General features: G+C 29.8%; 2 protein-coding genes across 6 annotated transcripts in view; one reads left to right on the forward strand and one right to left on the reverse strand.

Annotated features, from left to right (window-relative positions):
• LOC132949747 (AF4/FMR2 family member lilli-like) overlaps positions 1 to 25,895 on the reverse strand; it is a 159,045-nt gene that overhangs the window by 90,996 nt on the left and 42,154 nt on the right. The gene's annotated exons all lie outside the window — the stretch shown is intronic.
• Positions 3,790 to 25,137, forward strand: LOC132949591 (uncharacterized). Of its 3 annotated transcripts, none has more exons than XM_061020570.1 (7): positions 3,790 to 3,925; positions 22,712 to 22,875; positions 23,431 to 23,599; positions 23,801 to 24,056; positions 24,315 to 24,425; positions 24,490 to 24,592; positions 24,810 to 25,137. In XM_061020570.1, coding segments are annotated over exons 1-7 (936 nt in total). In that variant the 5' UTR covers positions 3,790 to 3,923; the 3' UTR covers positions 24,941 to 25,137. The 3 variants fall into 3 exon arrangements, with proteins under 3 accessions (XP_060876553.1, XP_060876552.1, XP_060876551.1); XM_061020569.1 differs by lacking the exon at positions 3,790 to 3,925 and adding an exon at positions 19,539 to 19,720; XM_061020568.1 differs by lacking the exon at positions 3,790 to 3,925 and adding an exon at positions 20,647 to 20,796.

Consider the following 25,895-nt stretch of genomic DNA (forward strand, 5'->3'; position numbering starts at 1 on the left):
TTTCGTGTAGAACTGTAAGCCGAGTGATATATTTTATAAATTCATAATATTATATAATAATTATTGGTTTGCAACTAACTCGAATCGAAAAATCTGTCGGAACTCGCCACCTTCAACGTAAACGCTATAATATAGAGTAAATAAGTACTTTCAAGTTTCAAGTTACGATGACACAATAATCTACATACTAATGTCAGCTAGAAAGTAGGTATCATACAACGATAATGTATCGTCTATTCATTATTTCTGCAGTCAATAACGTTAATTCATTAGCGGGTATATTATACATTTCCCGATGTGGACTAAAAAATGAAAGTCGAAATCATTCGCGTACATGGCTTACCACTATTACAAATTTACCGAACAGGATTATAAAATATACCAGTAAGTTCACAACATCGACAAATTTAACAGTTGTGCCAATAAATTATAAATTTTACATTTTTACATTGATATAATAGCTGCCACTAATTATGCAGGATAAAATCACAAGTTATTACAAAACGTATAATAAACGACATAATTTATATAATATTTTGATGTTGCATGTAATGTATAAACACTATAAACAGAGGTTTTCTCACTGTGTTTGTCCCTAGTAATAACGTTTATTCAATTCGGTTTTTTGAAAAATAATTATATGGGTATAATAATTCAATTAGAGTCACAGTTTTTAATAATTTATATTCTTTTAACTCAAAATAAAATAATTGAAAATATTGTTTGCGTGTTTCTTGAATATCTGAATAGCTATATTTATAGATCTAATTTATGCGCCTGCCTAAATATTTTAAAAGTTGAATTATTTATTATTTATTTCCATTAAGTATTCAAACAGTTATGTAAGTTTTAAAGTTTAGGGGTTGGTGGTGGGTATGGAGGAGAATATATTATATAATATACATAATATTATACATAGTAGGCTGCAGGTGGATAACTTGCTGAGCTCTGAGACACGCTGTATATAAGTTGATGTGAAAATATTATTGAATATTATGGTTAGCTGAATAATTGCTGCCTGCCATCAATATGTATGACGATGCCGAAATCCTAAAACCCTTTACCGGCCAAAAGCTATGCATTTATATTTTGTAGTACCTATAGTAAGATGTTTAATATAATGTTAATTAAAATAATTTCAAGGGTGGGTAGAACTGGATATTGCAATAAATATTATTACCTATATTATTGAATAGAAAATAATATCATGAGAGATGGCGTCATGGCGAATCCCTTAAGTACACCCCAAGGGCCTTGAATGCGTACAGAACATTATCACGTAGCCCTAAGGAAATTCACATTTATACTATACCCACAGATAAACTATATTTAAACCTCTTTTGCTACTTATATGTATACAGTACCTATGTTAATTCATTTTAAAGTCAGTAACTCTAATTCGAAATACAGAAATTGTAGTGCCGTTAACATATAGTGGAATTATAAATCCATGTGCAATAATATTCTAGAGATATGTTATAAATTTACAATTTACTCGGGTTGTAAATATATATACCAAATACTAGTGGAGTGGGATATTTTTAGTTCCTGCCGTGTTACAACTTATAAAACATGTTGATGACAACATTATTATAGTGAAGTATATAGTAACTATATTGTCTATATTTATATAGCTAAGGATATTGTGTGTAAGTAGCTATACACGGGACATATCACTATATCAGATAAAACAATATTACTCGCGTATTAGTTTCAATATAGGAGTAAAAATTATATAATAATATGTTAATTCCTACTTCCTATACACAATTTCCTTTCTTTAATCACATTTAGCCATTTAGGACTCAAATCACTGACAATTTTTTTGTTTTTAGATAGTTATATTATTTCAAATTGTTTATTATTTTGTACATTAATAATTATAAATATATATGTACTTTATATTTTGTCACAGATGTGAGATGTACCTACGAAAGCTTAAAAAAAATATATTTAAAAATAATAATTTATATCAGACCAAATAAAATGAATACCTTCTGCAAAAAACCATCTAACTTATACCGATGAGGACCTCCGACGGACCGTGCGATAGCCAAATCCCACTTTTGTCGAGGTGACTGACGTTTAAGCCAGCTAGGCGAGGATTACCACCTAGGTCGCACACTGCACACGCCATGACGTCTTGATCCGTTTGTATACGTAAGTAACAAAATATTGGTAACACGTTACCTGGTTGGGTTACCTACACAAGTCGAATAATATATCCAAATCGGCAAGTAAAACCGGCTTTTCGTAAATCATGAGCTGATATAACCGGAATATTTTCCGTGGATCAGCCCAAGTTCGATTCTCAACAATTCTCGATCAATCCGTTTACGCATCGACCGTTTGTTAGTGCACGTAGCTACTGTGACAAATGTTTTCCAGTGTAAAACAGTTCTAATGGTTCTATAATATACAATCGTTTATTTTTGAAACACAATGGCACATTATTATTCGTAGGTTTCTTGTACTGGGCCATTCTTATAGTCCAGCGGTTCTTAAACTTTTGGTGATCACGGACCTCTATCGAAAGACCTTAAGAAATAGCGGACCCCCAACCAATTTTCTTTCGAATACCTTGTTTTTTATAAAATATCTCATGCTATCATCACAATCAATATTTTAATACGTAATTTATTTTACAAATCACATAAGTGGGTACATAAAAGCATAGGTACACATAACACATTTATAATTATTTTTATTACACAAAACGTTTCATAAAAATTTAATGACACGAGTGTCGCGGACCATAGTTTAAGAACCGCTGTACTTTGGCGCTTCTATATGAACGTCATTTAGAATTTACATATCCTATATAGTTGCACATAATAATTTACAGTGTATATTTTAGGTTAGGTTAGGTTATTATTAAAGTCTGCAGATTTGTAATATCCAAATAAAAGCTCTCTGAAATAGTCTCACGTCGGCATGCCACTAAGCCTTTATAAATACAGTAGACAATAAAATATATATTTTTTTAATATATGTAGATGTTCTTAAAATTTATAAAAATTCCAAAAATCATAATTAAAATATGTATTAGGTATGTAAAACAAAAATTAATATCTATGCTGAGGCACGGAATTTTCGAATATACCTACTTCTCTTGACCCTGGGGACCCCTGTTCATAAATCTTCCACTGATCCTATACTTCCCGCGTATCTATAAATTGAACAGTTAATATTTTAATAACATATGGGTACGACTGCAGAACGAGTGAAATATTATACACATATTATATATACAAAAAAAAATTAAAATTATCATTAAGAATAATATAATGTTTTGTGTTATTTATTCAAAATATATGTATATAAAAAAAATAATTGCAAAATCATTGGTTATAATAACTATTGATGAAAATGAACTTAATAATAGGTAAGTATCTATTTTTCCGTATTTATTATTTCATGAATTATTATTCTCATTAAATACATATACTATTTTATTACTATTCATTACACAGTCCTCTTAAAAATCACTAGTAAAAATAGTACCCACAATATATTGCCTATATCCATCTTTATATTTTAAGCCATGCAAAATACTACACACTATATAATTGCCTTCTATTAGTGATTGTCAAGTTCCAAGGTAATATACCTACGTGATTAATGAAAAATTATAGGTAATTGCGTAATTAGAACCAGTCGTTATTATAAACCTCACAAACACACAATACTATAATACAAATTCTCGAAAAAAGATGGACTTTAAGAACCACTATTTTCTGCACCTAATTTATGTATTATAGTTTGAAGTCTCGCACCTAATGCCCTTCATAAACCGTAAAACTTGATTATTTCTGCGCTTGCCTTTACTACGATAGCACGACGAAGGCATCAGCTGATTATAGTCACTCAGTGTTCGTGTTATGGTCCGTTTATGATATAGTGCATTGATTACTGCGTTGAAAATGTAAGTACAACATTTCAAATTATTATCTCAAAACGTGCTAGGAATAGGGAATTATTAATTAATCATGCCAAATTAGACTTAACTAAAAATTAAAAACTATACATAAGTCTGAACGTAATTATTAACTAAATAAATTGGTAATAATTGGTACGTATAATAGCTTTTATGGGCTTAAATAAGCGCTATGTTGAGTTTTCGGAGTTACTAATTTTGTACCTATATATGGTAATTAACACACGATATATTTTATAAGTTCATTCATACAAATTAGGATTTAAATAAATACTATCGATTATAGGTAGTCCACAAAAACGAAACGATGTTAAATGTATTTTTTGATGTAATGGCTGGTAAGTATAATTAATTAACCTAATTAGTAAATTATTTAAGTAGCCTACCTATATTTAATTTGTTTTTATTAATGAGCATTTGTTTTATTACTATTTAAATAATTACATTGCGAACTTAATTTCACACAATAGAATATCCTGTCTTATAAGTTGTTTGTTTAAATTGATTTCGTAAGACGACTTACGAGTATGTCATTTTGGGGGGGTATGTTGAAAATATATATTTTATCATTTTAATATAGAGATTATTATTTATCATATTGCATTTAAACAATATTTTGAGAGTAATTAATTTACTACTGAAATACACACATCGTTTTATTATATTATAATTAAATACAAGAGGAAAAACAAATACAATTAATCGTTGAAGTTTTCCCGTGTAAGGTTATTAAATGTTGTATAGAATAATATGTGGTGGATTCTTCTAAAAATTGCGACCATATTTCATTGATATAAAATTTTAATTAAAACTGAAGCAAGAAATAATTAAATCACAGAAAATATTAATTATTGCATAATGTTATTAACGGAATTATTACTTTAAAAACATGAATTAAACATATTGACCCAAAGTACAATAAATATTATATATTATATTTTCGATTAATTGAATAATATGCATCACAACATTTGTGCACATTGATTACCAACGTTAAAAAGTATAGTATTGAAAAAAAATCAAGTATAAATGAAAAGTATAACTTTTTTTCTCTACAGCCTACTCAAAGTTATCGATAATATTGAAACTTTTTTAAGTACATACTCCGCGTGTTTGACATTTCATTTTTATTTGTTGAAGAAAAATTAGAAATGTTTGTAGACTTTTTAATTTAAAAGATAATATTTGAATAAGATAGGTATAATAAATACTTCACTACTTAAGTATAGGTATATACATTATGTGGGATATAGTATAAAAGTTCCGCAGGTTGAACACGATTCCTAATACTTTCTTACGAGTCACGAAATGGTTTCAACTTTGTTGTAGACTGTCGGTTTTCATAATATGAGTGAAGGTTTTGTACACAAAAACTTGAAAAAAATACCGTCAACCCTTATTGTATGCGTAAAACAACAAGTCATATGGTATTATAACAAGTAGTTGTAAAATGCATGTAGGGATATTAAACGTACAATTAACTGGTGTCTGGTAATAAGATACAACCAATTATAGTATTTGATTACTGATTATAGTTACCGGTTAATCAATTCACTATAGTTAATTGATAATAATTAATAAGAATAATATATTGAATTTATTATAAAATGCTGGATTACAGTGTAGGTATTTGAATTTACATATAAATCGGGATATAAATATAATCGTATTTAAATCACAAAATACATTTGCAAGAAATGTAAATTTGTGTAAATTATTTTATAATGGTATTATTACACTATATTATATTGGACTTAAAAATTTTGAGATGTATGTAAATAGGTATTCTTTATTTTAATCGAAATGCATGCGTTAATTATAGTATATGATATACAAATGATGCGTTAAAAATATCTTCACATTATTACGTCGTATTGAAAGAGGCAAACAGCTTTTAGTGTTATTTATAGATATTTTTTTATGTTAATTACAGAAAACTAAAATTCAGGCACAATAAATCTACTAGTTTAACTAGTTTATGTGTTTAATCATCGTTTTAAAAAGATAATAATCTGAGTAGAGAGCTAAGTCGACTTTTATATTATAGTAGTAATTTGCTTACATATTGTATTGTGGATCAACGATAGGAAACGATTTACGCGTAACATATTATATACCTACTAGTTTCTGTGTGTATCAAATAAAATGAGAATTATTTTTAATGTGTATAGTATCCTACTGACCTAAAAAAAAAAATTAAAATAAAACAAAAAACTGGCAACGTAACCAGACCTCCCGTGTATGGTGAGATGTGGTCACGCCTTCTCGACCGTAATTCGCGCTTAAATGCCTTTAGGTTGCCGTATCGATGAAATCACTTTTATATTGCACAGAATGAGGTAGGTAAATAAAATACCATCGTCGAACAATGATAAATATTGATGTATAACAGCGATATTACTTGACGTCACTGTTATAGTATTTGTATACTATAGGTTTATAGAATACAAATAATAAAATATAATGTCAAGATACAGCTAAACGATAATGCAGTATATTATACAAGACAATATCATTTTGTTTAAATAATAGTACAAATGTAATGATGTGATTGCGAACTGATAAATGTTAACACATTTTAGACCGGCTATTTTTTTTAGACTGTAGGGTCGATGCACATAGTTTTATAATTACGTATATGATTTTATAAATTATATCAGAAAAATCTAGAACATTTTGGCAACCTGTAAAGAAATTTAACCATATAAAAAGCATACCTAAGAAATTCAACAATAAAATAATAGATGTTTTCAATAATTATTTTCTCTCGTATTTTTGTACAATTGATGATAAAATGAATAATTAAAACAAAATAACGAAAATGTGTTATCGAGAATAAAACAATAAATAAAAACATTAAATGTATACAATATATTATTATTATTATTATTTGTGTATCAAAACGTTCAATATCAACATCGAACACAAATATTATTCTTAAACCATTAAACAAACAGTGTAATTTACATAAAGATATTAAACTTATTGTTTTCGTCAAAAAGAATTCAATAAAATGTTGCATTATAATTTATAGGTCGGACAATTTAATTGCGTTTCGATGGGCTATATTATAATATTACACAACCATCACTGCAGTGTCATTATAGACAATAGTTTAAACGTATGTTTGATCTGTGTCACGTATCACAATCGTTCGGGATATTTGGGCGTAGTACGAAAAACAAATACCTATACTGTCCTATATATCAAAATAAAAAAAAAAAAACGCGTACAAAGCCATCGAACTGTATTATACACTGCAGGACAAATATTATTAAATGTGTAATGCGTGGCGTATAATATCTAACGTACCTCCTATCTCTGTGCGTATCGCGACATGTCGCACATTTCCATTAGGACATTGGGTCCACGCCATCTGATTATATCATACAATATAATATAATATATTATAATGCACTGTTCGTGTACAGGTATGCCCATACAGATATACTCTGTAGACTTGGAGGACAAAACAAATTAGACCCGATGACTCAAAACTTAGTGAACTAATAAATCTATACGGCCATCTTCATAAATTCCAATTCCCGACAAAGTTTTCCAATCAAGAAGACATTGCCCGTGGCGTCGTACTCCGTGTTGCGTATATATATAGTGTGTGAATATTACATATATATATATATATATATTATGACCGACGCGTTGCCGCCATCGGCCGCACCTATCGCACAGGCGCGCGCGACCTACAACACGTCTAACCCAAGGACGGCGGACACTCGCACACATGTGCATTATATTATACACATACGTACGAGTGTATACATATTTTTACTTTACTGTTATCTTATTAATGCGGTTTTATCGCCGTGTGACCCGGCTGGTTATAATAATAATAATAATAATAGGCATTCGAGTTTTAGTGACGTTTACAACAACTACTGCATATAGTGTCGTGGAAATATTTTAATGGTCATAATCATATACCGTGCCGTTTTGTATCGAATTTCGGCTTTTGAGACGTCCCTGCGATCGTAAACCGCAACGACCTCGTTTATAATATTATTTTATTTAAACGAATTTACAACTGACAAAAATGTTAACAACGTCGAAACACCAAACAGCGCACACCTTACTGCAGTGTTACCCGATAAAAAAATAATAATTAATAACAACGTTAATCGAAAAGACGAATCATTACTGTTATGTGGAGTGCCTATGTTATTATCGGTACCTGATCAATGACTTGAAAATAAATTACAATGATTTTATAAAATGACGTGGACGTAAATTTGCGTAAATAATAAGTAAATAATCGAAATAATAAATTATATCAATCAAGCTTTTATGTCAATAAAATTGGACAAAATCTGACCGATTAAATTGAAAAATGTAATACACTCCTCGTATTATTTAAAAAGACAATGAGTATAAAGATTATACAAAAATAAACCATAGAAAAAATAAAATAAATCAAATAAATGAAGTAACATTATGTGGTTAATTATTTTGAAACGCATGAATACGTTTTTGAATCGAAATAATCTACTACATAGTATACCTCTCTGGCTCTCTCTCTCGCTTTCATTTTCTCTCTGTCTATTGACCGTATTCTAATTTACTACACTATTACAACGTACACTAAAAAATATTTTATATGTATTAAAAGTATTATTTAACTGTTATTTTTTATAAATTATGTTATTGACGGACTAATAGTAGGTACTTATATATCAATATTATTAGATTAAATGATGAAACTCAAGTGCTCTATATCGATAATAAGGATTAAGGATCATAGTTCATATTGTGTTCATAGTAAATCAAATACTATAGCGCCTATCTGTAGTAAAAATGCCTAATATCAGTAATATCCCATCAAAAGTATAACAAGATTTAAAAATGAACACGAATCCAACTAAATTTAGTTGATACTAATGGTTTTACAATTTACATTTATGTAATACCACCACTCGTTATTACGTATTAAATTAACGTAAGTACATTAAAATTTATTATAATATAGTCTCACCTATTTAATGACTTAACTATTATCGGAGTTATTATTAATATTTCAAATAAAATATGTATAAATCGATAACGTGACTACATATCATATAAATTAATACCAATAAACAATAAATTTATTACATACCATTATCTCAGCTTTTGCATATATTTAGTACTTTAGTAGGTATCGTTGCATAAAATGTATAATGCAAGATGTTATTTAATATCACGAAACACTTACCTGAAACATAAATTAAAATCTTATACAATATTTTGATAACAATAAACATTAAATTTAATTACAATTTTTAGATTCAGAGCGAGGAATAAATATAATGGGGTTTGCAAATAATGATGTTTAAAAAAACAAATAGTTTCTTATTTTTTTTGCAAAAACTTCTTTGGGCGAGTGTCTAATAAGTTCCATGTACTTAGCACATTTATTTTTTGGTACCGAGTCTTGTATACTCTCATCTCTTATATCAGTACATCGAAGATATATTTTAATTTTCACGGTCTTGTTTTTAAGTGACAGAAAAGACGGCCGAATCGATTTTAAATTATTTCAATTATCATTCATAATTATGCCACAAATGTACAATACATGTATTGTATATAACCACTATGTTGATCGAATCTCGCACCAGTTTTCTGTATCCAGTTTGACATATTATGTTTAAATTTATATTTTATTATATGTCTGAGTAGAGTGACATTAATGTTAGGTACCCCGCAAGTACACTACTATATACACTTATCTATAAAGCTTAAATAATAATAAGTTCCAACTAATTAACTACTCGTGACCACGATAATATTTTTTAAAAATGTACATATTTATTTTTCTAAAATATTATTTTACATTGACATAAAATTATGTAAAAAACATATTTTTATAACATTTTTTGAAATAATGAGTGTAGACACTTAAATAGCTGATCACCTTGTATACCAATATATACCCAGGCGCGGACTGGCTGGGATGCTGGGATACTACAGAATCCCTTGCCCTAAAATATATTTGCCTAATATTATTTATTATATATTTAAAGACTCTAGACACCTAATGAACAGCAGATTTTTACCAACTTTCGATTACTAGGAATCTATAATATTGTACAATTTCGATTGAAAGTTAGTTGTAACTTGGTACTTATTTACGTTTTTAACGTATGTTCAATATTTTCTTAAAACAAAATAAAATATATTAATATTCTATAAATAATCTACATGTATTAAATTTGCCCCAACAATTTTTGTCATTTGCCCTTTAAATTGTGTAGCATCCCGTGCCCTATTTTACCAGTCCGCGCCTGTATATACCTATACCTACACCTATATTTTTTAAACTTACATATTTTATATGAGTAGTAATTTTAATTTTTAAATCATTAAATTCTATTTACCAGGTTAAATAACATAAGATTACAGCATAGAGACATAAAGCAACAAAATGTCATCGAGTTTCAATATTATGGCTGAACTTTATAAACTTTTTTACGTTGGTATACGTGTAAAAACAACGTTTAAAAGCTGTAACAATACACAAAATAATAACTAATAATTTTCACAAACAACTGTTTTTATAGCAATATATCACACTGTAGCACGTCTTTGAATGCATATAAAATAATATTATGTACACCTATAATCTAAGACGTTAAAAGTTGAAAACTAAATGGCGTGTTTTACCTTTTAGATAAATATAATAAAATAAAATCAATAGCTTAATTAATGCACTTCACGTGGCAAAAATACCATAATACAAACTGACCTAATATTACAACATAATATACACACTTAAAATATAAAAGAAGACGTTGGTTAAGTACTTAAGTAGATACCTACGTAACTATATTATAATTGAATACGTACATATTACACACACACACACACACACACACACACACACTGCACATATTTAGGTACTATACTGCAGACATATGCAAATACGAGTACACGACTGATATATTATAGAAGAAATTATCACTTGCCTCAAATATTTAACAATAAATAAAATTACCCAACATTCAAAATGTAATTTTTAATTATATTATGACATGACTGAGTGTCTGAGTGTGTTATAAACAAAGCTTATTTTTATTTAAAATAGTCTGAATTATATCGTTATATAGGTATTTATGACTATTCAAGTTTAGATCTGAGAAATATATTATAAATTATATACAGATTACACTACACTATTAGGTATATTTTACAATTTGTATATCTCAAATAGCATTTCTATTATTATATTATATGTTTATCTTTTTGTAATCCTAACGACCACCAAACTTATAACAAAAATCAAAACACGTTTTAATAATATGTTAATTAACTTTTATTGTTATTTATGGAATTTAGTATTATTTAAACAATATACTAAATACAATCTATTATAATACCTATCATACTAATTATCCCGCTTATGTCGTACTTTGCGTATTATAAATAATATATGCCAAACGCTGATAATTTTTTTAATATTCTTCATCACATCGTACATATTTAATTAATTTCAGTTCAGCCATTGTAATATTTTATTTTTTATATGTCCTTATTTATAATACTGTACTCGTTGCCGTTGTGTCGTTAAAACCGTATGAACAAAAATAAATATAAAGCTTGAAAAACTAAAGGATTCATTTTTAAATAATAATATTATGAACATAATAGACAATGGTCCATGTAGGTCGGACTTTATACAGTTATTATATAATATCTGGTCCGGGTACATAATACAAACATAACACATTTGGGCAACAGGGTGATAACCGATAAGCATTGAACAAAACGCATACGCTTTAGACTGAAATACGACGTGTTTGGCCGATTAGTCGTGGAGGAGATGATGACCCCAAAACAAGACTGTGCGCCGAGCCGCCAACTCCGGCACACGTTGCAGATACTTGCAGCGGCCGGCTTGCATGGAATATTATGTGATGTATATACCACTATAATAATATGATATACATATTATATTATGATATATATATATAAGTTATACAATTTACATATTCGATATTATAGTTTATGTTTATATTTTAACAATACTTCAGAGTTCGGAGAGTCCGTCGGGTCAATGTCGGGCGTATTATTGCATGTTTACAGTGGGGATATTTAGGCCGCCCAGTGGTGGCCAAACCCGGTAGAGCAATTTAATTATTCGTTGAACCAGTTAAAAACCAACAAGGACGACCGTGAACTTGTGAAGTAACGTTTATCGTCTATTCGCCATTATATTACTACCAGAAAACAATGTACCTATATATTTCCCGTGAAAAACTTTGCAAAAAAATATTATTATAAATCGTTTTTAAAACAAAATTTAAGCACATCGAATAAGCATTAAACAACTCAAAATAGTACAGACAATATTTGATATTCACTTGCGTATGACATATTTTCTATTTGAAAACTTTGCCAAAATAGTATTTTGAATGTTTTTAACATGGAATCTAAAATTTGCATTATAATATTTTGTTGATACATTTTTGCTTCAAGGAAGCTTAACATTATTTTAATTGATTCGAATACGCTTTACCATGCCTATTTTTTTTATCGTTGATAATGACACATATATAAAGTGGACATTTTGAGCTTTAAAAAGCATTATATACTAATAGAAATTGATTTTCAATTAATATAGGATAAAACGGAACAGGATTAAGTTTTTAACGATAGGAGGGATAAGGCCTGTTACACTGCCGTATACGTATACAAAATAAACAGCTAAAACTTTTTAAACGGCTGTTAAACGAACACGACACACATTTATCGATCAACCATCGCTATAACCCAAAACAATTAAGAACCTGTACATCACTACTGCGCAACAATAACAAGGTCGGAAATGTCGATTAATTTATATAATATACCTACCTAATTCACCGAGCATACGTTTTTTGGTTCTAATTCATAGTAAGCACGGACACAATATATCTACCAATATAATATAATATAATATAAAAAATGAATAGACAATTGTAGGCGGCGTTCGATAAACATTCTCTGATCGTATTATCATATCATCGCCGTACGTGATCTCAATCTCGTCCGCAGTCGATCTCATTACAATACATTCCTAGTCCACATTGCAGTACTGCAGCGGTATCAAAAGTGCCCGACGTGCCTAACACTTAGATGCACTTAAATAAAAACCACCAAAGATCATTTTACACATCACCCTGGCACGACCAACCCCGGAAGGGACGTCGCGCGTCGGTCATAATATGTTATCAAAACCATACGACGCGTATCTTATGTTCACGGTGAAGACTATAGAGGTACGTTCGGTATAATATTATTCGAGTGAGTGTGATATACCTTCTCCCTGCACGTCCGCAAGAAGAAAAGTAAAAACGTCAGTGAAACGCGATGGGAAAAAATGTGGTTCGTTAACGTTAAGTTATATTCGAGAAAACCGCGACTTCGTGTTCGTCTATATAGGTATAACTGACGTCTGCCACAAGTGTATAGGTTCAACTATAGGCACCTACCTAAATAATATATATTACATGCAATATAGTTCCCGTGTACTAGAGTTTCCCAAAGTAATATACGTGTAGAGGTATACAGCATATAATTAATAATAAACAATGAACGATATTTATTTACATTAAGTAAAATGGCGAAGTCGCAAAAGTAAATTGATTATTTATTTAGTTATTTTTATCTATATATATACCAATAGTATTAAATATAAACAACGTTTTCTAAAATACTACCCCCTCCGAGACTCGACTACAAAATCGGTACAGTTAATATCTAAATAATCAATCTAGATTCTGGATCATGCTTCCTAATACACTTGTATTCAAATTATATGCGTGTATTGTCAAAATATGATAAGCATAAATAAGAATTATTATAAAACTAAATACAAAACAAAAGTAATTCAAATTTAGTAACTAAGTAAAAATGTCTAGGAAGTAGGTACTGAAATTATTTTAAATAAAATTACACTTTTGTATTTAATATATTTAGCATAAAAAATAATTGTAGGTTTTGTAAGAGCCTACCTATACTTGCATTTTGCATTATGAAGAGATAAAATTAGGTAATAGATTATTGTTTCGTAATAAATATTATCATCGGAGAATTCTGTGAAGTATAATTTTTCTTTCACTCTAAAGTCTAAATAAGTATATAAATTACTGATATTCCCATCATATAAATACAATAATATGATCATTCATGGTTAATTAAAATATTTTTAATAAATAATGGAGGAGTATTGAAAAAAATTATATAATGATTGTCGATCAATAATTGATAAAAGAAATAGAATTAGTAAAATAATAATAGATACATACCTAATTACCCACTTAATTGTTAGCAACAATTATGATAATATATTGAAAAAAAACCAGAGAAGTCGCTCTGCTGTATAGCAGAATTCGAGTGTACTACATCATTGAGTACCGAGTAGGTCACTCAGTCACTGTAATAGATATTTTAAATTTTAATTCAACGATAAATCATGTCATACAAAAACGATTCTGAGCGGAAATGGTATGTCAGCTTCTCTATCTAAGGATATTTTATAATTTATTCATATTACTAGTTGTAATATATTTTTCTATTAATAATCTGGTAGGTGAACTAATTGTTGCCAAACACATTACATATATACATTATTTATATTAACCATTGAATATTATAATTTTAGTTGTAGGCTATATTATATACCGCATAAACCTATTCACAGTTCAAATTTCTTTATGAGAAACTTTCGAACAACTTTGTTCAATTCTCATACACTTTAAATTTGTTAATGTTATATGGTTTAAAGTACAAAATAGTTTGCAAATCTATCGTGATTTTGACAAAATTTGAACTTTTGGCATTTTGAACGGAATCTCGCGCAGGTTTGAAGGCGTATGACATAATATGGTTTTTGTAATCCACGAATATATAGTTGCAGGAATCGGAACGGCGTGGATGGCGGCAGGTACAGTCGAAATATGTAATAATCGTTAATAATGATAAATTAAATATTCGTCAAGTAGCTGTAAAAATATATTATGCGACAACGCGAGAACGACGGATGTTCGCAGTAGTGTGCCGCTCGCGCATAATATTACATCAGCTCTCGTCTCCGCCGTTCGGCAGCATATTATCATTCGTCTCTCGTCGAGTGTGCAGCGCTCGCCACCGTTTTCCGCCGAATTCGTTCAACACGTTTAACGCGAATTTGCGGGAACGGACGTCCGAGCGAATAATATAACAAATTGTAGTTTTACCGGATGCGCGGAAAAAAAAACCGTACGAAAACTGGCGACGGCGGCGGCGGCGGCGGTAGCTTTCTATTTCGCGGCGGCGAATATTATGGCCGACAACTTTTGAGATTCCACCTTTCACTCGGAAGATTCGCGCCGTCCGGATATTTCACAGCCTTCGGCTGGTAACGTGACCCCCGGGACGACCGATGTTTTCGACAACATTTCACACGAGCATTTACGTTGCCGCGGGCCGTACGGTTAAGGCGCGTCTGTATAATAATATTATTATTATTATTATTATTATTATTATTATCGTACGAGACCGCTACCGCCGACATTGTACGACGGCCCGACCAACCATATTGCTATTTGGCGGTTCGCGTCGACAGGACAACGTAATGAGTGTAATCCCGCAGACTTAAACCGCCTTTAATTCGACTTTAAGCCGATGTTTACGGGTCAACGCGGCTGCACACTTTCCTATACACGAAACCCGATTATTGTGTTATGATATAGGTATTACGTGTACCTACGTATACCTACGAACTGTTGAGACTGCGATTTTAGGTTTTTCTGTACGAATAAAATATGTAATGGTGATAAAACATTTTTTTTAATATAGCCGCAAGTATAATGTTTATAAACGTATTTCCAACTGCAGTAGGTAACTGCAAGAAATATATTTTACTATTTTACTATTAGAGAATCAATCGAGTGCGCAGGAATACAAAACAATATCAACACAATGAATAATATCTCGATGACTTATTCTGCCTCGACGCAGGTAATAAATAAAATAAATTCAATAACGCCTAACAGTACATTTTGTACACGATCTGATTGTGCAATCGATAACATTGTTTTAAAATCAAATTGTATGAAATATCAAACAATCATAAATGACACTGACACTTCGTATGTATATGAATAATCAATATGAACTGGTTGGTGATGAGTGATGACTAAACTCAACCACTCGATACCTATATATTTTGAATTTTGATAACTGCATGTATAAGGACAATCAGGCTATCCTAAACTCTTAATATTTTAATGATTCTCAAAAAATGCTTCTACTAAAATAATTTTTAAACAATATACTGATAAATTTCACATTGCCAAATTTCTCTGGTTCAACCGTGAGACCAGATTTAAACCGGAAAACAACCATGACTATTTAGCGCCTGTGTGACGTGGAATGTGATGGGATCGTGGTTGCTACCAATCCAAATCCATATGTCTAGAATTAGTCTTCTAGTCCAAGCGCCCTTAGGCGACTGCTCTCCCAGCGCCTCTGCTAATCCTAAAACGTGGACCTTCTGGGGTTTTTCCTAAATTCTTTGATGCTCTATCCTTCTGAAGCAGTATATATACCAACTATATTTCTGAAAACGTTGATAGGTAAATTCACAACTTAAATAGTCCACTGCAGCCACCTTCTGAGTAACCGCTGAGGAGGCACGTAGCAAAACAGTTTGCTATTCCCTCTCTACTTTATGTACACCCTACCGGCTACCACCCCTCTCCTTATCAAAAAATATCTAAAAAAAGGTGGGTAAGTGGATGTCGCTCTGCTGTACAGTAGGTTACAAGTGGGTCACTGAAATGGATGGTGTTAAATTTGAATTCAATGATAAAATATCATTGTGTAAGAAAAACGATTCTGAGCGAAAACGGTCAGTCAGCCTATGATATTACCAAGTATATTATTTGATGATATTATTGTGAATAAAGTAATTTATATATAACCTATTTACGTGGAACCTTGTTTTAAATTTTCAATCCTTAGCCATAAAAGTTAAACATTTTATACATTTTTAACTACAAAATAATTATTAAATTATAAATTTGATAAATGTTGTAAAAATTTGAACTTTAAATGATTATAAAAAAAAATTGTGCCTATGTATTTTTAATATTTTTCAACTGTTGTTGTAACAATATATCAGGAGCCTTGCATTAAATTTTCACGTTTTTTTATTTATAAAGTGTTTCCTTAATTTTTCTTTTGTTTTCCACGTCGCTTTTGAAAACTACTAGGAAATTTTTACTTTTGACCCAAATATAATTTAAAATAATAATAATATCTAAAATATTTAAAAATGAAATTGAAAGGGCCAGTTATTCGGGGACATTGACGTTTCTTAGGGGTCAGGCCCTCTAAGACTCTCCCCCTTTTGTGATGTGCCTGTGAGTGAGTGAGTAATGTCCAAAAACACTCTTGCAAATTCTTGATGAAAATTAAAATATATCATATTTTAATATAGATTTCGATAATTTAGGATAACTTAGGTGGGCCATCGCCATTCTATACAGTTACGCAAAAACGATTTACTTGAAAATTCTTAAAAACAAACTTACAAATTACTTGCAAAATATTATTGGTGGTTTAAAGTGGATATTACTATGGAAATGACCAATTTCACGTATATAAAAAAAAAATTGAACTAATTATAAGTTATATAGTTATAAAGTTATAAATAATGCACTTTTAGTGCAATAATCGATTTTTGTGTAAAACACTTTTAGAAAATTCTTCAGAATCTATACAAATAAAAATAATATTGGTTGCAATTTAAACTTAAAAACAATTATTACAACCTAAAAAAAAAAGTAAGAAAACGGTTCTTTTTTCAAAATGTAATGTTATGAATATTATGATAGTGTTTAATTTTACGAAAAATAACACAAAAGCTGAAATGAGTGAAAAAATCACATTGCGTGTTTTCTATACCAATAGTATTTTATTCACACATAACAATATACTTAAGGCCATTTTAAGTTTTAACCCTAACAAAATATTGTTTATTCAACCAGAGTTCAGTGACTTATTAAATTGGAAGTACATAAACGCGTACAATTTATGTAATCAGACATCTGACACCTGATTTCAATTATAAATTACTGCCATTTGAAAAATTTGAATATTCAATTTGAATTTTGAACCATTGTAATATATACTAAGAGCGTAAAAACAATTTTATAAATAATAATATAGCTGTATTATTATTACAAAATGTAGGATATTATGTATTCGTAGTTTTTAACCTGTAATCCGTTTAAACTTAGAGTAAATATACTCTTTATAAATATTATACTTGTATAAACTTCACGAGATAATAATATTAAATATATAAAAACATAATGTTAATATTTGATGTCAACAGACATTTTTGACAAATAAAAACACACAAAACTGTGAAAAATATGGGAGTTTGAAAAATAATCTCTACAAAGGATAACCGGTATTCTGTTTCTATTCAATAAAAACGCTTGGGTAAATCTGTTTCGATTTTTTTCCATCCCAAAAAGTATTTTTCAAGTTAACGAATAAAAACATGATAATAATTAATAAAAACCAATAACTTCGTTTTAAAATTGAAATAATTACAAAATAAAAGTATCCTTATATTCTACTATTGTTAAAGAATAATTGAAATCACCTATGATTTTTTTTATTAATTTTCCATATTTGATATTCAAAGGTGTATGACAAACTTTTAATATTAAGTGCATTGTAAAAAGTTGGTGTTAAGGTTATATGAATTTATCCTTTTTAATATTAATTAATGACAGATGTATAGTTAAATAATTTTTTCTAAGGTCGATCGATTTCTGCGAACAATATTTTACTTATTCCAATACGAAATTAATTTAATGTAAATGTTATGCCACTACTATATACTACTATAACTATACTAAATGTAAGATCAGGGGTTCAAAGAAATATAAATATATTTTTATATAAAATATTTATGTTTAAATAATACAATGAACGATATTATAATAGTAGGTAAAACACTTAGCATAATTTATATTTTAATTCAGTAAGATTTAAATTGTATTTAAGATTAAAAATTAACAAGGGGGGACATTTGGACTTAAATTGCAAATATTCAAGGTGTTATTTATTTATTTATTTTTATCTATTTTAAAAATTAATGTAACTTGTAATAGCTTTAAAATCTATCCTCAAATGTCCTAACGAATGTTAAAACTATGTCGATGCATAATATGTACTTCGTTTGTCTATATACACTATACTTTCCTACATCCAGTGATAATATTATCACTGGATGACATTCACGATTTGATTATGCAACGTTTTCAGATCTCGACTGACACCGTCATAGTGTACATTTCATACGAATAAATCATTACCTACATGATATTATCATATCCGATGAGATTTTTTATATAAACATTTAATTAGGTTTATTATATAAAAAAAAAAAATGTTGAGCATTTGTTTTTAAAATTTGGTTAGTATACTCATTGCTGGTTCGTATTTCACTTGGGATAAAAAATAAAACGGTTTGATGTATTTTATTTTATTTAAGGGGGACAAACAGAGTGGAAAAATTCATTATACATTCTCGTGCACTACTTTTTATGAACCACTGGGTATTTCACGCGATTACAATGTTCATTCGATTGTGTCCAACTGTAAAGAGGACACCGAAGCTTTACATTTATTAATTCGTGACTGTTCCTACTGAGACAAAAACAAATGATACACAACCGCTGCTTATTCGTTCAACACGTCAAACCAAACCAGTTTTCAATTGTGTAAGTCGGGGACAATTCATTCGATGTAAGTAAAACACTATTATTTTTAACTAAAAACACGTTTAGTTTATTGTAAACACATATTATACCACTAAATAAACATAATTGTTTAGTAAAAAATCCAAAATACATAACGTTTGGTATTCGGCAGACTTATTCACAAAGACGTAAACAAAATATATTTAGGTAGCCAATGTCGCAAATAAATGTCACATTTTTTTTATAAATTCATTTCAGTATTTTTACATTTTTATTGAACATTTATATATTAATTTTCTAACAGATATTTATATTCCACACAAAGTAATTCATCAAATAAATAAATTTATGTTTGTACTGTAGTTTGTGTTGTAGCTAACATTAAGAACGTTATAATTTTAATTAATGGACTTTCAAAGTTATAATTATATTTGCAAGAAACTTGAAATATGTATGGGGATTAGAAGAGAAAATTATAAACGAGATTTGTATTTTATTTTTTTTGCCAAAAAATGTAATAAGGATTTCTCTGAAAGAGTTAACGTATTCTCGCGTTCAAGGATTTTCATAATTTATTATAATACCAATTGCCTTATCACCTTTTGAAGTAGGCAGGTATGTATTTATTTTCTAACGCACTCTCCACGAAAATTAATCTTTTATGCGCGGTTTACGCTACAATTAATAATAATAACTATAATAAGCATATAGGTAATTTTATCATTAAACTTTTTCTGTAACTATTGAGCTTTTGACAATGTAGGTTGATTATAAGGTCCCTGACCTTTTTATTCTACGCAAACCACGCAAACCACGCAAAACCGGTCTCAAGGTAATTTAAGCGTGTATTCGTGACATTTTAATGTGCCGTATTACACGCATATAGATACATTCGCATAGAAATCAGACTGCCGCAACGATCTCCAGCACTACTCCCCTCTATTCCACGAGATCCCCCTCACATGATGGTCACGTTTTATAAATAGTAGTTGTTTAGTAATATCCAGTTTTTTGAAACCGTAAACGCCTTGGTTACGTATAGTAAATTATGTGAAAAAAAAAACTATACGAAGACACTCAGTTCGCGAACATAGCACGAGCCGAGTACATCAAGATGACCAGGTGAGTGAATTAATTAAACAAACAAACCTACACACACGAATAATTTGTTATTGTTGTTATAATATAATATGTGATAAGCAGGTGTAGAACGATGAGCTGTTGATAATTTATTTTCGTTTAATTTGTCTGTTATGATAATGAATTTTTTTTATACCTATTAACGTGCCTTATACTATTTAATACTACATTTGATTGTTTTAAATCCGATACGCGGTGATATTATTGTTCGAGTATGTCGTTGCATGTAGATGTCGCGTATGTGCTCTAATACCGCGTGTGTACATTTTCTTCTATTTTATCGAATAGAAATCACTTTATTGGAAAGTATTTGGTGAACGTCGTGGTATGACGTCAGTATACCTAAGCACCGATAACGTCGTAAGGTATCACGAGAAAATATGATTCCGTTAGAAATATATATTTCTCAGATTTTGAAATTCTGTAATGACACTTAGATAATAATTCACAAAAATTGATTTCAGCAATGAGGCATACGGTTGGCTAAGAATGAGTATGCTATACTACTGTTTTTAAAATTTAGAAAATGCTAAGATTTGTTATTCCATTTAAGGAGTGTCCTAGCCCCTGGGCGATACCATCTTCTTTTTTTTTCAAATAAGAATCAACCTGCTTTACAGTAAATTATTATGTTGATTTTTTACTTATAAACTCAAACTAAAGCTTATAATGTAAAATATGGTCATTACTAAGTGTATTTAAAAATTCCAATAATCAGAATTTGAATAAATATATTATTAAAGGAAAAAATGTATGTGTGCATGTTTAGTGAATAATACTAGATAAATATTGATGTAAATTCATATTTATTACAAGCTGTTTGCAAATATATACCAACTTAGTTAGGGGGAGTATAGGGGAAATGTCCATACTGTTTAATAAGGAGAAAATATGAGCTATAAAAATACGGCTGTCACCCCACAACAATTTGTTGCTAGTTGGGCCTACGGCATCGTGTACCTCTTTACGTATATAATGAATTGTTGACTTTTTGGTAATCGTCTCACTAATATTTTCCAGTCTTCTCTAAAACTATATTTAATTATAAATTATAATATACAAAGCGATCACCTTATTAGTACCGAATTATACGTTATTAAATGTTCGTCAGTTATAGGTATACGTTAATACCCACCTTCACTAATATCTTTCACATAATTATAATAATAAAGTTTAAAACAAAATTATGATAATAATATAGGTACATATCGCAAGATGTTGCATTATAACAGTGCCGCAGTAAATACATTTTGTCTGAGGGAGAGAACGTGCGTTTTTATTTGACCGACAAAACGTGCAATGTTTCGTAATCGAACCGATGTGCCCCGGAGAGAAAGTGGTCTTTGCAACCGGTCGGTATCATGCATGATATATATAATATATATATATTATATATACATATGTATACATCGCATGTGTTCCAAAAAAGGTTTTGCACTTGGTGATAAGTAGATTTATTCATAAATGAGAGGGTGTATAATAGTAGTACATAAGGAAGCTGTTATCTAATGTGTGTTGATATAATATACTATATCGAATGCATACAAAAACTAGTTCGGAGAATAACACAATGTAATATAATACATATGTATATACGGTCCATAGACAAACATTTGGAAGGGATAAAAACGTCGTTTTTAGTCCTGCAATCGATTTAAACGTTTAAGAGAGAAATATAATAAAAAACAGGTACCTAGACATTGTTTGGAATTAAACAACACAATCTAATACGGGTAAAATCGTATTAACTCGTTCGCCCGCCGCCGCAGTCGGACGCAAGAGAACGTCCATCCGAATAATGATTACGACACGTAGAAAATTTATATTTTGCGCTCGATTGGTTTTTTTCCACTCATATTTTATGTTATTATATATCTAATATTATCATTATACACAGGACATTAGACTGCGTTTACGGGCGGCCAAAGGGTCCACTGCCCGATGACATTGCATCCACCAGACGCCTGTTGGGCATGACCGAAGAGTCGATACGCCGGGATGTCTGCGAGCTCACTCAGTGGCTTCGCGACCAACCTAACCTGCCGAACACGTTGGATGGAGGTGAGATATTAACACGGCCTCCAATAATAAATAGCCCCGGTAGGGAGTGGGACATGTGAAAAGTAATTATATTTACATCACTGTTGTATTATTACGTTATAATATGATATTTAATTGCGTCTGTAGACACGTTCGGGTCTGCAAGCCTATACTATTAAAATAATGTACTGTCATTTTAAAACCTTTTTAATTGACCATATTTTTTGAAGATCCAATAATCTCAACAAGCAGTTAAGAGCTAATAGTTAACCGTCCACGCGATGGCTATTATTTTTATACCGTATAGTTAATAATAATTAATATACTTACCTATACCATGTATTTATATGTTACATAATACCCAATTAACAAACTCACGGTCTTATAATGTATGATAGTAATGAAAACGAGATTTCTTGTGTGCGTAACTTACCTGAAACAAATAAATAGCAACTATTATATTTACGAAGAAATTTGCAAAAAAAAAAAAAATGGCATAATATATAAAATAACACATTTTCTTGAGGAAAACAATTAATAATTAATAGATAATATATGAACAACTTTTTATTAAAGTGGAATTGGATTGGTGGATGGAGAACTACCTGGTTATGAATAAGAATGAAGTGGAAAGAGTCAAAGACAACTTGCCAGTATACTTTCAACTAAAAACCATCTTGCCGGAAATAATGAGCAACCGAGATCCAAAAACGAATAAGGAGATGATAAAAGGATATGACACGACGTAAGTTTGTTTTCTGTACGTTCGTTTTCAAGTTTTCGTTAGCACGAAAATCTAATGGGCACAATAATACCTGTAGCTAAACGGACGATAGGTAAATGCGTACGATATAATATACGCGCGTTAATATTAGACAAGTGCCTACTTGTTCTGATGAATATTGGCAAAGTGGAATTTAATATTTTGAGTTTTTTTTTTGCTTAGACTCGTGGGTTTGGTACCTACGGTAATGGACGGTGGCCGAAAACTAGCAGTGTATATGCATCGCCAAGATACGCCGACATCAGATTACAGCCCAGCCGGTATAGCCATGCACTTGACATGTTTGGCCGACCTTTATCTCGCCCAAGGAATAGATCATACAAAACTCGTGCTCGTTATCGACATGAGGACGGTGCGGTTAGGTCATTTGGCCAGATATCCATTAGGGCTGTTACGCCGTTTTTTCTTATACGCCTGGGTAAGCCGTAATACTATATGATATGAATTAATGCGAGTGTGAGCTCACGTCGAGTTCGCAACAATACGGGTTTTTTTTTTTTTTAAATGTGAAGTATCAAATAATATTATAGATTTATAAAAATATGTTTTTATTATAATATGATAATACAGGTACCTATGTATAATATATGATTTTATTGTTACAACGGTTTTGGTTGGATAATGTATGTCCAGAATTAATTTATTAAATCTGTTTAATGCGTAAATATAATTACAGAAAGCTTATCCAGAGCGCGTGGCTCAGATCCACATAATAAATCCACCAGCCATATTGAGTGCGATAATGGCGATGTTTAAACCTCTCCTTAAGGCGAAAATTCGAAAGAGAGTGAGTGTTATACAAATGCATTTACAAAAAATTAGATTTTTGAATAATTACGATTTGATTTTAGATGATTGTACATCGTCATTTTGAAACTTTCTTGGAGCACGTGCCATTAAAATATATGCCTAAGGACTATGGAGGCGAATCACCGTCATTGATTGAGCTTCATGGTAAATCGACAAAATTACATTTTTTTTTTAGTTTTGAATTATAATTAGGTAAATAGTTAAGTAAATAATTTCCAATTGATAAACAGGACTACTAAAACCTTCGTAGCTTTTTTTTACTGTCCCATAAAAATACTGATAAAAAAAATCACTTAGTAAACCAATGTTTAGTCATTGTGGTGGTCTCGTTTAGAATTTAATACTACAAAAATTGTTACAGAGGCTTGGCGTCAAAAAATTATCGACCATCAACCATATTTCAAAAAGTGTTCGGCTAAACATAGAGTGGTGGACAAAAAAAGCAAATGTGTTGAATCTTCTGAAAATAATATTATGTCGTCGAAAAACTGATTAGCAATTAATATTATTACGATTTATGAATGTACATTATAGGTATACTTTTATGAAAATAACCGTGTATCAACATTAGTTTAGTTTTAAAATTAATTAAAATATCAATAATTATGAATTGAATCCATGTTTATAAACCATGTGTATATTGTTTTGATTTTTCAAATTAAAAGGTCCACAGGAAAATAAACACATTTTTTAAGGTCGTTAAAATTTCTTTCTAAAAGTCTTGTATTTTACAATATAATATAGTAAGTAAAGTTATAAATAGGTATATAATGCATTTAATATAATTTTGTACACCTACATAATATATATTATAAATGTCATGGGAAATCATAAATCATAATAATTATTATACAAGTATTATTTAAAATGTATTTTTACTATTGAACAATTATTACAATGTGTATTTCAAACATACACTAAAAGCAATAATAGATAATTCACTAGGTAATACGTTACACGATAAGACCTTTTTTATTCAAGCGTAAGTTTTTATTTATTGCATATGATTAAAAAATGACTATAATTATACTTTTATTTATTCTATGGGTAAAATATTTCACGGCGGTCAAACAAATATTAAAATCCTAACCTATCTACTTGGAAGTTTGGCCTTAAATATATTATTATCATTAGGTATTATAGTTTATCAAGGTCGTTTTCATATCGTTTATAATAACATCACTAAGACATCACTGCATAGTATGCACTATGCATTTTAATACTATATGTCGAAACACAATAATCCGTTACTCGTTTGTCTAATAAGAATATAACTATTTTTGTATACTACTAATTAATAACTATTTATTTTGAAAACAAATTAATTTATTATTATTTTTATAAAGCAAATGTATTTTTTTATAAGATATGTTTCCAATCAGATAATCAATTAAAATGTTTTCATAGATACTACTGTAAGACATAGTATCATAGATAATAGATACCT

The sequence above is a fragment of the Metopolophium dirhodum genome, chromosome 7 (genome assembly GCF_019925205.1).
Source record: "Metopolophium dirhodum isolate CAU chromosome 7, ASM1992520v1, whole genome shotgun sequence".
Lineage (NCBI taxonomy): Eukaryota > Metazoa > Arthropoda > Insecta > Hemiptera > Aphididae > Metopolophium > Metopolophium dirhodum.